General features: G+C 35.3%; 2 protein-coding genes across 4 annotated transcripts; one reads left to right on the top strand and one right to left on the bottom strand.

The window, feature by feature from the left end:
- pheta2 (PH domain containing endocytic trafficking adaptor 2) lies at positions 1–7,460 on the bottom strand. Of its 2 annotated transcripts, none has more exons than XM_007562185.1 (4): positions 7,376–7,460; positions 3,892–3,980; positions 3,499–3,799; positions 1–908 (listed from the first exon to the last, which is right to left on the bottom strand). In XM_007562185.1, exons 2-4 carry the CDS (start codon positions 3,970–3,972, stop codon positions 505–507), a joined length of 786 nt encoding a protein of 261 aa, XP_007562247.1. In that variant the 5' UTR covers positions 3,973–3,980; positions 7,376–7,460; the 3' UTR covers positions 1–504. The 2 variants fall into 2 exon arrangements, with proteins under 2 accessions (XP_007562247.1, XP_007562248.1); XM_007562186.2 differs by lacking the exon at positions 7,376–7,460 and adding an exon at positions 5,272–5,931.
- cd2bp2 (CD2 (cytoplasmic tail) binding protein 2) lies at positions 7,036–12,995 on the top strand. 2 transcript variants are annotated; one of them, XM_007562190.2, is made up of 7 exons: positions 7,036–7,127; positions 7,426–7,504; positions 8,612–8,741; positions 10,181–10,338; positions 11,178–11,754; positions 11,834–11,919; positions 12,720–12,995. In XM_007562190.2, exons 2-7 carry the CDS (start codon positions 7,430–7,432, stop codon positions 12,828–12,830), a joined length of 1,137 nt encoding a protein of 378 aa, XP_007562252.1. In that variant the 5' UTR covers positions 7,036–7,127; positions 7,426–7,429; the 3' UTR covers positions 12,831–12,995. The 2 variants fall into 2 exon arrangements, with proteins under 2 accessions (XP_007562252.1, XP_007562251.1); XM_007562189.2 differs by having other exon boundaries at positions 8,609–8,741.
- The last annotated feature ends 2,267 nt before the right edge of the window (positions 12,996–15,262 follow it).

Raw genomic sequence — 15,262 nt, 5'->3', positions numbered from 1 at the left:
TTTTTTGGTATATTTTTTGTTTTTCAGATCATTTTTGTTGATCATTTATCTGTCTACGATGTAATTATCATGAAGTGCTTTGCTCAGATGAGGTTGCTTTATATGTGTTTTATAAATAAACTTTGATTTGGCCTCTGGAGATTATAATGGGACAAACAAAAATGTAGCACAGTTGACTGATCTTTTTGTTTTTGGTTCATTTTGTGAATGTGGACCATCTGGTTGACCTTTGACGACCTTGGGAAACATTTTTTAATATCTTTAAGATGACTTGAAAAGAGCAGGGATTCACATTCACTCGGATGGGAATCAGAACTTTTTTTTAATACGTTTCTGTTTTTTCTTTAAGTCAGATCAGGAAAATATCACTTTGTTATAAACAAATAAAACATTTCAAACGAGTATCTGAGCCTCAAACTCTGTGAAAGTCAGAGCAGAACGACTCACAATGTTCCAGTTCCTGTCTGAATAACTTCATCTCAGTTCCCTTTCAGCGTCTTTCCTTCAGCCCAGATCGATTAGATCTTTCTCACGTTGCTCCTTTTCTGTTTGTCGACTCCTCAGCCACTCCTCTCTTGCTTTTTTAACCTCCTGCCCATAAAAATCATGGAGTTTACTGAACTCCACGAGCGGGTCGGACCCCACCAGAGGCCATTCGCCGTACGGCGGCGCCGGTCCGTTCAGTGGCGTCACGTGAGCGTTTCTCCTCGGCCACTTTTTGGGCGACTTTTTGGCGGCCATTTTAGAAGGCATTGATGGTGGCGGTAGAGCGTCGCTGGCGCTGAAGCTCCTCCCCTCCCTGACGAGTGAAAGTGGGAACAGTGCTGGAACCAGGAGGCTGTTGGTGGGCGGACTGAGGGATTTCAAAGAGGAGCAGGAGTTGGTTGGGTCCTGCTGCTGTTTAGCTTCTTCAGGAACAAGAAGAAACAAGTTAAAAGTTGTTGGTATATGTGTTTTAAATATCCGTAGCAAGAGTTTCATTAGTGTACATTATTAGTCGTGTTTGGAAATAGCAGCACAACTTCTCAGATCAGTTTCAGATCAAGAAACTAATTTTAAAGGTGACTTATTATGCTTCCTTGAACAAGTTAGGGTAGCTCTATGACCTCTACGAAACATAATTATTACCTTTTCTTGCATAAAATCATGCCTATCTTGAGCTGTTTTAGGGCAACTTGTCACTTTAAATCCAAATAAGTTGCTGCTGGCCACGCCTCCAAATCAATGTTTAAACTCGCACACGAAAATGGCTGCAAACAAATGCGCAATAATACAACTGTACATCTTTGAAAAGCAGAAGTGGAGCCTCTGGCACAACCAACAAGAATGTAGGAAGTGGTTTCTGGGTGGTAGAACAACAAAACACTTATCTTTTCCAGCAGCCATTGTGCAGTGCATACAGGGGTAAAACCAGTTGACCAAATGTGCTGGAGCTCCGCATGAGTTGCTAGGTAATGGCGAAGTGTGACTTCATGATTTGGAGGTTTTTAGATAACTAATTTTCCAGAAACCAAAAAACATTAATTTATTTCCTAAAACTGAACAGTTTTTAGAAACAACTGAGGCCAAAACGAAAGTACAAAATGTGAATTTTTCTTTCCTTCAAGATCAGACAACATGTAGCAAAGCGAGTGACAGCTTTTGATCTTCAGTTGAATAAAACCTAAACTGAAGTTTTTATATTTGGATCTAAAGAGGAACCATCGAGACTCAGCAGACACCTTCAGTTTTTAGAGACCAGGCAGTCAATCTGGGTGTAGTGATGGATTCAGACCGAACCTTCAGAGTCATGTAAAGACGGTTACAAAGTCGGCCTTCTATCACTTGAGGAACATTTCCAGGATTATCTGACCAGATCTAGAAAAACTCCAGACCTCTCAGGTCTTATGGTTTTGGTCTACTTTGCAGAATCAGAACCAAACATGGAGAAGCAGCATTTAGTTTTTATGCTCCATTAATTTGAAAAGAAAACTGCAAAACAGCCGGAACACTGAGTTCCTTCAAACCAAGGCTAAAACCTCACCTGTTTAGGGTTGGTTTTGATTAATAATAGCTGGAATATCATTAATTTTAGTCTATATTCCAACTTTTTTTCTTTTATTATGTCACAGCAATTAATTATTTTATTTTCTTATTTCCTTGTGTCCCAAATCTTCAGATGGCTTAATAATCATGTGTATATTGATATAAATGATTTCTTGTATGTTAATTATTTTTTTCTCATCAGAGCATGGTGTGTTGCTTTTCAAGACATTTTAACTGACTTGTTCTGATTATTTTATTTTTGGAATTATTATTCTGCAGGTCAGACAGTAATTAACATAATGTGTACTGGAACTGACTCCTAACATTTTAAATGGAAAACTTGCAGGTATTGACTAACAACTGGCTGAAGGAGGGAAATACGTTAAAACAGGAATTAAAATATTTTTACATCTACACTGCAAAAACACAAAATTTTACAAAGTATTTTTGTCTAGTTTCTAGTACAAATATCTTACTACACTTGAAATAAAACAAAAGTAGCTTAAAAATAACTTTGGTAACATTTTATTTGAATGGGGGAGGATAAGGCTGACATGACACTGTCATAAACATGACATAACACCTGTCATGAACATGAATAAGTCTTCATGAATATTTATGACTGTTGTCATAAAGCGTCATTCGGTAAATTATGACACTTTTAATACAAAGTTGACATTATTCAAAATGTCTTTGTTATGACAACTTGACATTAACCAAGAAATCATTACTGATATAAATTTGTTATAAAAGTGTTATTGATTGCACTTTAAAAATTAAAGGTAAAGTTTAAACAGTAATGATTTCTTGGTTAATGTCAAGTTGTCATAACAAAGACATTTTGAATAATGTCAACTTTGTATTAAAAGTGTCATAATTTACCGAATGACGCTTTATGACACAGTCATAAATATTCATGAAGGCTTATTCATGTTCATGACAGGTGTTATGTCATGTTTATGACAGTGTCATGACCGTCTTATTCAACCCCCTTCAAATAAAGTGTTACCATAACTTTTCAGCAAGATATAGGAACTGAAATAACATGTTACGTAAAATGTACATGTTGCATGTTTTTGTACTTCCATTTGGGTTTTTACTTCTTCTATAAACAGACCAAGTATTTACAAAAGCAACCAGATGTGTTTTTGGCAATAAGTTGATGTTTTTTGGTGTCTGGGAAATTGTCTGTTTCAAAAACCTCCAGAATGTAACATCACAAATCAGCAGGCACTGCCTGTTACCTAGCAACCCCAGCAGAGTTACATCTGTTACCTAGCAACCCAAGGGAGCTCCAGCACAAAACAACATCCTGTATTGCTGAAGTTAGTTGTAAGTTAGCTTTGTCTTATTTCAAGTGTACTAAGATATTCACACTAGAAACTAGACCAAAATGTTTAGTAAGATTTTGTGTTTTTGCAGTGTATAATCCAAAAAATGATAATAAAGAACACAATATATCTGCAGACACACCTTCATACTGCCTCCCCAGGTCTCTCACCAGATTGGAGAGGTAACAGTGGCTGGCCAGGAAGAGCGCTTTAACCCAGCGCCCCTGAGTCTGAGCGTCTCCGGCGGCAAACCTGTAGGTTTTGAGTCCGGACCCAAACTGCAGGGCGAAGGGGAAAAACCCGTCAGAGTCCAACATCTGGACCGTGCAGCCCTCCAACACGATGACGCCCAGAAGGTGACGGTCAGCCGGACGCTCCTGGTAGAACAGCAGGTTGGCTTTCAGCACAAACCACCGCCTGTAGTAAGTGGCATTTCTCTCCTTCTGTTAAATCAGTAAAACAAATATGGAAATTAAATCTTTTTTCAGATAATCAAAATGTGATCCGAGGTTTGTGTTTGATTGCTTTCCTGAACCTTTTTGTAGAGATATCCCTCCTTATCCACTGGAGATGTGCATGACAGGAAATGGGTCAGAATCTTTTCATGGAGCTTCATTCTGACTCCTAAAACACAAAATACATTTAGAAATCACTGAACTGCTGAAAAATCAAACGTTCACAGTTTTAAGAGCAGATTTTTAAATTCCTGCAATACAACGCCGTTAAGCCTCGTTAAAAGCAACAAGTTAATCTGATTTATCTACTTCTAGAGTTGAGTAATAACTAGTTACATTTATTCAATTACATTTACTCAAGCAACTTTTTTGAAAAAAAAAAAAAACTTTTTGGAGTATTTTTACTGAACTGTACTTTCTACTTTTACTTACTTTTATTATGCAGTATCTCTACTCTTATATGAGTTAAATTTCTGGATTTGTTTTAACTAAAAATTCCCCAGACACAGACAGACACCTGCAGTTTTTATTAAAGCTTCATAAGTTTCTTATTGAAAGAAACTGATTTTATTTTTATTTTTATTTTCCCTAATTTTTTATTATTATTATTATTATTAGTTATATAAATTATTGCAATTTTGGTCCTTAAAATACCAACATTTCCATTTACCTTTATGTTTTGATATAATTTATAAATATTAAATGATTGATAATTTGATCAGTTACTCAGTACATGAGTACTTTTTACCAAATATGTTTTTACTCGTACAATTTTTGGTTACTCTACCTTCCTCTGATTAGTGGTTTCACAATTGGTGATTGATTAACGGATAACTAAAATAACACTACTTAAAAAAATTGGAAAGATAGAAATAATCTTAACGTAATCCGTTTCCTTCTTTTGGTGACTAAAGATTTTAAGGTTAAAATTATTTAACTGTACAAATTACAATTAATGCAAACATGGACACAATTATCATAAGGGCAAAGTAATTAAAATGAATTCATCCTTAATTTAGATAACAAAACAATGAACTTGATTTAGATTTTAAAAATGGACGTCATATAATTACAGTAAAATTATATCAATGACAGGAAAAAGTTTTTTACTGCAGATGCAACCTTTGCTTTAAATTATCAAGCGTTCACTAAAGGAATGCTACAGGCAATAAAAATTTATATTTTCTTATTTTAAAAACAATTTTATTATTATTATTATTTTTGTATTTCTAATTAAGTAAAAAAAAAATTGCGCCAATTTTTTTATCCGATTAATTGATTAATCGTCAAGACTGATAATATAAAAATTAACCGATAGCTAAAATAATCCTCGTATTTGCTCCCTAGTTTCCACAAAAGTTTAAAAGAGGGAAGAAGAATAGAAGTAATCTTAGGTTAATCCAGTTTTCCTTCGTTTGGTGACTACAGAGAGAAAATGATAAACAGTGACTCACACTTACCTCAGACGGGGCTGAATCTCCCGCAGGGTCAACTCGCTCTCTCAGCCTCTTTGCAATCAATTAATTAATATTTTTCTCTCGTTCTTTTCCATCCTATCGCTTGATAAAGTCGAAACCAGTTGTTTCCCAGCTGGCTGACTCAAGCAGACCCAGACAACGCTTGAATATTTAGTTTCAGGTTACTAACACTGGTTCTCTCACGAGGACGAGGGGACGGCGTTGAAATATAAATAACCCGACCCACTTCCTGGTAACAATACCCCGACACATTATAGTCTGCTTTGAGCTGATGGGGTTGGACGCGGCTGAACCAAGAAACTAAAAAAATTATTTAAAAATGCAACTTGTGACGAGAAGCGTCACCTAGAAGTGAGACGCCAACCGCTGTTAGTTTTCTCTCTCACTTCCTCCTTTGAGTTTATTTATGATTCATGTAGGTGGTTGATTCTTTGGGGAGTTGCACAGAGATGCGTTAATATGTATTTATGCTGAAAGCAAGCAGAGAGACATTCACTGACCTCTGGGAAACGTGGCTATTTTTGTTATGGCTCTCCATGATGTGTTAAGACTTCAGGGCTGAATCACCGTAACTGTCCTTTAAAATAAAAATGTTTCAGTGCATGTTGCTTTCTACCACTTATCTACATATTTTGAATATTTTTGCATATTTATGACAGATTTTTTTTTCAATAAGTGGGTAAAAACTTTTCTTAACCCACTCATCTTAAAAATTTTATTTTTCAAATGCAGTAAGGAAAATTAGCTCACATCATAAAATGGGTTTTGTCTTTTAAAAAGCTGAATAATTAAGAAAATGTCAGTGATGATATGTAGGGGGGGAAAAAACTTGAGCATTAAATTATGGATGTTTAATTATCAAACAAGTTATTAAAACAGATGTCAGTAAATATTACATAGGATTTTTTTATTTAGGGAAGTAAGAAAAAATGGCCAAAAAAGAACAAAAGTCCTTTGGCATCAAGAAGTTACAAGGATTTGGTAGATAAATATAGAAATAATAATAATTATAATAACAATAATGAGTTACTAATAATAGTACTTATTATTAATATTAATAATAATAAATATTAGTAACCACAATGTTAGAAATAATTAATAGTAATTAAATAAATTTGATCATTTTAATTTATTTAAATTTTTACTTTCTGTCTAGAATAACCAAGTATGGTACCAAAAGTGATAACTAACTAACTAACTAACTAACTAACTAACTAACTAACTAACTAACTAACTAACTAACTAACTAACTAACTAACTAACACCTTTTTTAGTTACAATTTGAATAAATTGTCAAAGTAAATAAACAAATAAATACTACCCATTTCTTGTCTTCTTCAGTTATTATAAAATGAATAAAATAAAAACTTTGTTTAAAAAAGACTGCATTAAGTACATAATAATTCAGTCCGGTCTTCACCAGAATTGATGAATATTGATCAAACCCAAACATGGTACTAAAATTACTACAGACATGGTGTTTTTTGTTTGTTTGTTTGTTTGTTTTTTCTAAATAAGTAAAAGTTTTCACAAATGTCACATTAGGGTTTGCAAAAATCAACTTTCAAGATGCAATCATCCAGTCCATGTTTCTTCAAATGTTAGTCTTTGACTTTTTGAAGTTAAGATTATTTAAAAGTTTACAGGTTTCTTTAAAAAATGTTGATCTGCATTTTATTTGCTGGGAGCTTCACAGTTGTGTTTTAAGTATCATGTCATATTAAATTAGCAGTTATTTGCATTCCTTTCCAGAAGGGGGCGATAGTGCGTCAGGTCTGTTTTGTTCAGCAATGTCAAAGTGCAAGGACGAGGAAACGAAAACGAACTATTTTCATCAGGTTCTTACCATTCTTTACACATTTATTAATTCATCAGGTGCAATTCCTAAACATACGTTTTAAACTTGGTGTTTATCTAATATTTAAGCACTTGGCGGCTTTTAATCTCTAAAAAGTGTTTGATTTACGCTTCACATGCTCTCCATGCGCTGTGATGTTTTTATTTTGAGCTAATGTTGCTAATGTTGCTAACGTTGTACCATCAAGCTGCATGCTTAATTTATAAATCCACTGATGATTTAACTCACCTTTAAGCTGCGCTGCGGTAGTAAAGGAGTCTCTTTATATCCTTCTGTAGCGCCATGTCGAAAAGAAAAGTCACATTTGAGGACGGAAACGGGGAGCTCGACCTGGAAGATGACGGCCTGAGTAAAAAGGTGCTTCTTTTATATGACTATTAGAGATTAGAGCGTTATTCTGGCGGTATCCAGTTTACTGTTTCCTAACACTCTGCTTCATAAAGCAGGATAAGTTGTTTTTATTTGAAGCAGATTACGAGCTATATTAATAATAAAAACTTGTCAGATTGGTTAAATAATCCTAAACATGTTGAAAATAAATTTATTTATCAAATTCTTGCATGTTTCACTAAAAGTGCGTGCTTTACAATGACAATTACTATGGTGATGTCAGATAATGTGAAAAATGATTGTATTTGGTAATATGAGAAGTAAAATGAAATTCTGGCTAATCATTTGGGGAAGCATTTATTCTTTATTTTAGTCAGGCTTCAAAAGGTCAATAATGATTATTTCTGTAGCCTCAGAAAATGGTTGTGTGTCTGTTTGATCAGATTCCACTTTATTCTTATTAATAAATCTTCCTCACGCACCTGACTTGCTTATTCGGAGTACCTCAAGGTTCAGTGATTGGATCAATGTTCTTTAATACATGTATAAATATATAGCAAGGGATACATTTCCACCATGCTCTTAATGTCAGGTAGAACTGAACAGAAAATAATTTAAAAGGAAAATTGTCAAAAACCGTCTAGAGAGCTGTTGCCTTCGTAAAATCAAATTAAAAATAAATTTGAGAGCTTTATAACTTTTGCACAATACTATACACCACAGTGAATTTATATCAGATTTCTCTGTAGCTGTAAATCTCATGTGTGGCTGCCTCTATTTACGGGCATGTCTAAACTTAGCTTTCAGTTAGCAGAACTTGAATGTCTGTCTGACTAGAAGCCAAACCGCTTACAGCCTAATGAAGCTGTTCGTGTTACATTTTACACGATGGAAAGGAATTTTAAATTGTTTCACTTGACTGAGCACAAGAAATATGATACTCCTGCTTGGTTACCGCAGTGGAAAAGACGAGTTAAAAACCGCTCTGTTCTGATCATCTGAAAAATGAAGAACTCTTATTTTAGCTTCACGATTCTTTGGCAGGTTTTTAATGTGCTTCATAAATAAGCTGACCTGGATGTTTTTCTTCCATAAAACAGTTGTTTTTGTGCTTTTCTCCCTGTGGTGAAGCAGAACTTTGAGGCTGTCAGTGGACCAGGCTCCAGATTTAAAGGTAAACACTCCCTGGACAGCGATGAAGAAGACGACGGCGACGGCGCAGAGAGCAGCAAATACAATATTCTCGACACTGATGATGTGGAAGGTAGGTGCTGTTGAATATTTTAAAATAAACTTTTACAAAATTATTTTCAGCCACTTGAATTTGCACAAATTGTTTACTAATGTAAGTGTGTTATATTGGGATTTTATGTGATGGAGCATCATGTCAGAGTGGAAAGAAAACCAAATTTCTTATGAATGAAACTGTTTTATGTGTTTATAAAGCGTTTATATTAATCCCCCTCAACTTTGCTACCCCTAAATAAAATCTAGTGCAAGTAATTGCTTTTAAACATCATTCTTAAATAGAGTTTGGATTTTGTGTAAAAACACAAAATCTTACAAAGTATTTTTGGTCTAGTTTCTAGTTCTTGGCACACTAGAAATAAGACAAAACTAACTTACAAGTAAATTTTCAGCAAGACAGGAGCTCGTTTTAGGCAAATAATTTCTTAATATTGGTGAAAAAGTTCTAGTTCCACTGCCGCCGTAACCTAGCAACCTCAGCCAAACCTAGCCGTTACCTAGCAACTCAGTTCTAGTTCCACTGACAGATTATTTCACTTGTAGCAAGGGAAAATGTCTTGTTATAAGTGAAATAATCTCCCAGAGGAGCCCATACTTTTTTATGAATAAAATATATTGCAAAAAAGTTTAAGTCCACATCACCCACTGCTATTGCTAACTAAAACGTTGTTTGCGTTAACCAAAGCACTAATCATAAACATTACTTCTGGTAATGCTAAAGCGCTAAACCATCATTGGATTTATTAGAGCTAATGCTAAAGCGCGGAAGCTGACAACAAAAAAAAGCTGACCAAGGCACATAGGGAGATAACAGCATCCCTTCAGCTAACCGCTATTGATTTGTTGTGTTGACTAGTAACTTCTTGTCTTCAACTTCATTCATTTATATTTTATTTTATACATCAAAACAGCCAAGTAAATTAGTGCCTTACAATTTGCCCAGAAACATTAATTTGGGGGAAGCTAAGTACGCTAAACGTTTTCAAAGTTAGCAACATTAACTAAGCCAAAAATTAGCTGTTATTGTTAGCCTATTAGCGGAAAATATGCCAAATGAAAACCAGGTATCATGTTCATCCCTTTCACTATTATCCACTGCTTTGTCTTGATCATATAAAATCACATAATGTCATTTTTGCAACTTTGCAAAACACTGTATGCTTCATTCTTCTATTTTCAATGATTATTATTTCACTTTCTACTGGATTTTAGATGCACTGTTTATAAAATTCATCCAGAGACAGATGCTGTGAGTTAGCTTCTGCTGTAAACACTAAGATGCAGACATGGGGCTGCTGTTCTGTTCAGATTGTCTATGTTGATTTGTGTCTGTCCCTATCAAATAAACTTAAATTAATTAAATTATTTTAGTTTATTAATAGCAAGGTTATGCTTTAACTTAAAAATAAATAGTTGGAATTTGTTTGATTTGTCAATGGAAATTTTGTTTTTTAGGCCAAGAAGGAGCAACAATTGACTACGACGAAGGAGTTTCCATTACTCCTTTTAACCTGGAGGAAGAGATGCAAGAAGGACACTTTGACTCCGAGGGAAACTATTTCATCAAAAAAGAAACGCAAATTAGAGACAACTGGCTTGACAACATAGACTGGGTATTTAGATATAAAAGAACATTATGTTTGCTTTATTTGCTCTTTACAACATTGCAAAATTACAAAATCTAACCAAGTATTGTTTAGTTTCTAGTGCAAATATCTTAGTACAGTGGAAATAAGAAAAAACTAACTTATAAGTCAATTTTCACCAGGATATAGGAGCTTGTTTAAGTAAATGATTCATGAATATTGATGAAAATGTAGTTTCACTGGCAGAGTATTTCACCTAAAACAGGGGTGTCCAAAGTCGGCCCTGGAGGCCCGGCATCCTGCATGTTTTAGTTTTCTCCCTAGTGGTAGCAACAACCTCCTCAGCAAGTCAATGTTCTCCTTAGGCCTCTAATGAGCCATCATTTGGTGCAGGTGTGTAAAACGAGGGAGAGAACTAAAACATGCAGGATGCCGACCCTCAGGACCCACTTTGGACACCCCTGACCTAAAACATTGGAAAACGTCTTGTTTAATTTCCTTTTGGGACTGATTAAAGTATTTTTAATTGAGTAAGTGAAGTAATCTGCCAGTGGAACTAGAATTTGGTTGCTAGGTGACGGCCTGGCCTTGGCTGGTGTTGCTAGGTAACGGTGTAGCGTACGCTGATAGTGACATAAGTGAAATAATCTGCCAGCAGAACTAGTACTTTTTCATTGTACATTAAGGAATTATTGACTTAATACAAGCTCCTATGTGTTGCTGAAAAGTTACTTGTAAGTTAGTTTTGTCTTATTTCCAGTACACTAAGATATTTGCAGTAGAAACTAGACAAACAATACTTGGTAAAATTTGGTGTTTTTCCAGTGAAGCAATTTGTAAGGAGTACTAAAAGGCTTTTCTTGCAGGTGAGAATAAAAGAGCAGCCTTTCAAGAAAAAGAAGAAAGGCCTTGCAGCCAAACGGAAACGCAGAGCTGGCGACGAGGATGAGGCTGAGGAAGAAAAACAGAGAGAAGAGCAGCAGGCCGACCAGGAAGAAGAGGAGGAAGAGGAGCCCGAGCCGGCAGAGGATCCGCTGGCATCCTTAACACAGCAGCAGCTCACCGAAGCCGTGGTTGAGTTGTTGCAACCCGGAGAAACGGTCGCTACCGCCCTCCGGAGGTTGGGAGGCCTCAGCGGACGAAAGAAGGCGAAGCTGAGGGAAGACAAAGATCCCACAGACGAGCCTAACCGGGACACGGAGAAGCTCGACAGGCTCACAGCGTTGGCGGACAGACTGGTCGGATCCGGGATGTTTGAAATTTACCAGCAGACGTATGAAAAACTGGCGTACATGATGAAGAGCATGACCAGCAAGCGGCCGGCAGTCGAGCAGAAACGAAGCGGCGGCGAGGAGGAAGAGGACGAGCTCGACATGTTTGGGGACAAGTTTGATGAGAAGGTTGGAGAAAAGTCCGAAAACAAAGACGAGGAAGACAAAAGAGGTTATTATGTCAGATTTTTTAAATGTTTATTTTTAACTGATATATGCTTGGTTTGATTCATTTGTTTCTGTTGTTTTAGTGAGTGACGAAGTCATGTGGGAATACAAATGGGAGAACGAGGAGAAGTCTGAAATCTACGGGCCCTTCACCAGCGAACAGATGCAGGTAATGTAGAGGGATTGTTTTAATCTTTGATTATTCTGATGATTAATCGATTAATCAGATAAAAAAATGGACACATTCTGTGGATTTTTATGCAATATTTGAAATGCATTAAAAGATGCAAATAAATAAATTAATTGTGTTTTTTAATAAGAAAGTAAACATTTAATTGTTTAAAATGCAATAACAGCACTCCTTTAGTTTACACTTGATCTTTTGTAGCAAATAATGCATCTGCAACTAAAAAACATGAAACTGCAAATTGATAGCAAAAGATGGTTAATAGGAGAAAACAAATGCAATTTATATATATATATATATATATATATATATATATAAGTTTTGGCTTAATTAATATTCTGACTGTGTTGTACTTTGAGCAGATGGGTTTTTGTTGAGTCTGTAAGCTCCAATTAACGATTAATCGATAAGTAAATTAGTTGACAATTGTTCCAGTAATCGATTAATCACGATTATTATGATAAATCATTTTAGTCGTATATTGATGCAATTAAATTTAAACCCTAGAAGTAAAATATTGTGATTATTTCAAATTTAAATGGTAGAAATTGCTGTAATCTAACCAGATTGCATTTTTAAGTGTAAACAATCTTCATCTCTGTGATCATAAACAGAAGTGCAGCGTTACTAAGGATTTAAAAGGTGTTTTTCTTTCTCTACTTTTTGCAGAGTTATCACTAAATCACATTACGTTTACTAGATTATAAAGTTGCTAACTCGTCCTCCATTTAACCCCAGTCTGACCTGGTGGGCTTTAATCTCCTTACTGTCTGTTTCTGCAGGGTTGGGTGGATGAAGGCTATTTCAGCAGCGGCGTCTACTGCAGGAGGGTGGATCAGGGGGGATCTCAGTTCTACAACTCGAAAAGGATTGATTTTGACCTCTACACATGAATCATGTGCATCAAATGAATCACAACCAATGTTCTGTGTCAGCGTTTCCTGTTTTACAGGCTTTTGTTCTGAGTTTTTGGTGTAAAAATGGAATATTTTAACTCTGCCTTTTGCTTTCTGCAAGTTGTTTTTAAATAAAGTTTTGTCCTGGTCTGGATAGAGGTCATATTATGGGTGGTAAATATGTACATTTTCAAAATAAACCCAATGGCAGAATATCTTTTAACAGCAATTTAAACCAAATTATTCTCGTGATTGTATTGAAGAAAAATGTTTTCCAGGATAGTTTAGAGCAGTGGTCCCCAAACTACGGCCCCCTGAACAATACCAGAGAGCATTTAGATTTTTTTTTCATATACCGTATTTTCCGGACTATAAGCCGCTAGTTTTTTCCTAAGCGTTGAACCTTGTGGCTTATAGCCCAGTGCGGCTTATATGTGGATTTTTCTTCAACCACCAGGGGGCTCTTTAGCAGGAAGTGAATCATTGGAAGTCAAAATTGGAAATAAAAGAAGAAAGCGCCCATTAAAACAGAATTAGGTTTCAATAGGGAATTGAAATTTGAAAATGTTGTTGATCAGTTAAATAGCATTAAGGGGGAAAAGAAGATTTTTTTTTTTTAAATAATACTGGGATCATTATGAGAATTTGAGGTATAGATATTAGGATCCAATTGATGGCAGTAGTGCAACAATAATGGATACAAGCTGCCTTTGAAATCTAAAGAAGAAGAAGAAGAAGGTGCCCATTTTCATTTAGCACATGCTAGTAGCAGACACAAAGGATCAGCACTTTTACTGTTACAGTTACCGTTCGGAAACTACCGTAATCAGTTCAGTTAAATCTAAACTTGGCAACTTTTTCTTTTTCAACCCTAATAAATGTGATATTCAATTGACCTGTTATGACTCAGATTTTGGGTGTCCGCCCCTCTGCTGCTGCTGCATCGCTGTGGAAAACCTGGAGCGGCAGAGATATCTGCGGCTTATACGTGTATGTTTTTTTTTGTTTTTTTTTTTTTTATTTTAGGGGTGCGGCTTATAGTCCAGAAAATATGGAATTCATTTCATAAATAGTGTTATTTCCTGGATTTTTTCTTTGAAGAACCCAGAGAGGGTTATTTGATTTTGCTTTCTGGAAAACAATAAAATTTTTTCATTTAGGCACTCCAACAATCGTCACATTTTTCTGTTACAAACTGACTCCGGCCCCCCACCAGAGAAGGGAAAAGTTATGTGGCCCTCACAGGAAAAAGTTTTGGGACCCCTGGTTTAGAGTAACGTCATCCTAAAAAACGAAATCTAGTTATTCATTTTCACTTTAGATTTAGTCGGCTATAAAAATTGCCTTAGCCAGTTTTCCTTCTTTGATCTTCTAAAACAAGTCAAGATCAAATCTATCCATCCACAAACAAGTCATAGTCATAGTTCATTGGAAAACAAATAGTCCACTCCCATTATTTCACTTTTTAAATCAAATTCCACCATTAAATGTATTTATGTGTAAAGCTGAACAACAAAACATTTGAGGTGTATGTGAGAAGACAGTGTACCACCGTTAAAATTAATGCATAAATAAAGTAAGAAAAAATTATAACCAAATATTTTACTAGGTTAAATACAAAATATAGTTTAATATGCATTAATAGGCACAGTGGAAATCATTTTGGCACCTCAAAATAAGCTAACATTCACAAGGGAGGCAGATAAAATCTGAATTTTGTTGAAACTTTCTTGGTTTACTAGACTGTTTTGCCTTTTGTGATGTCATTGACCCTAAAATAATAATTAACACACTAAAATAATTATCTTTCTACCCCCCATTTATTGTGCTTTAAAACCAATTGTAAAGTCCTGCAGTTGAAATTTAATAACTAAAACGTTATTTCTTATTGTCGGTATGTATTTTTTTGTATGTTATGACAGTCATGAGGCAGCCAGTCAGAGGCCTCTTCAAATTGGTTGCGAGATTGACTGCTTCCGGAGATTCTTCCTCCCTACAGCATCACCAACAAATCTGAAGATATAGACGATACAAGTTACTACAATTTTTAATTTAAATAAAGTATTTTTTGAATTGAACTGAATGAAAATTGTCGATTGAACTTATTTTGAAATTATATTTATTTTAAATTAATTTTGTGATTTAATTTATTAGTTTTCTGATAAAATGTTTGCAGTATATTATAATTTTAAAATATTAGTTCACTCGAGGACATGAAGAAAGAGCAACTTTCATGTTTTTCTAGTCGTGCTCCTCATTGGTTGCCCTGAACCAACGACCCTGAAATTCACACTGTGATTGGTCAGATTTCAATAAGGCGTTTCGGCGGAATCGAACTCACATTCTGATTGGTCTGTTGGTCTTGTCTGGTAGTTAGATTTGTAAAGAAACGGATACATTAGCGACTCGCTGCAGGGCGCCGCCACCGC

Source organism: Poecilia formosa, unplaced genomic scaffold (assembly GCF_000485575.1).
Source record: "Poecilia formosa unplaced genomic scaffold, Poecilia_formosa-5.1.2 Scaffold134, whole genome shotgun sequence".
Taxonomy (NCBI): Eukaryota; Metazoa; Chordata; class Actinopteri; order Cyprinodontiformes; family Poeciliidae; genus Poecilia; species Poecilia formosa.
This window is presented reverse-complemented; position numbering and strand designations above follow the sequence as displayed.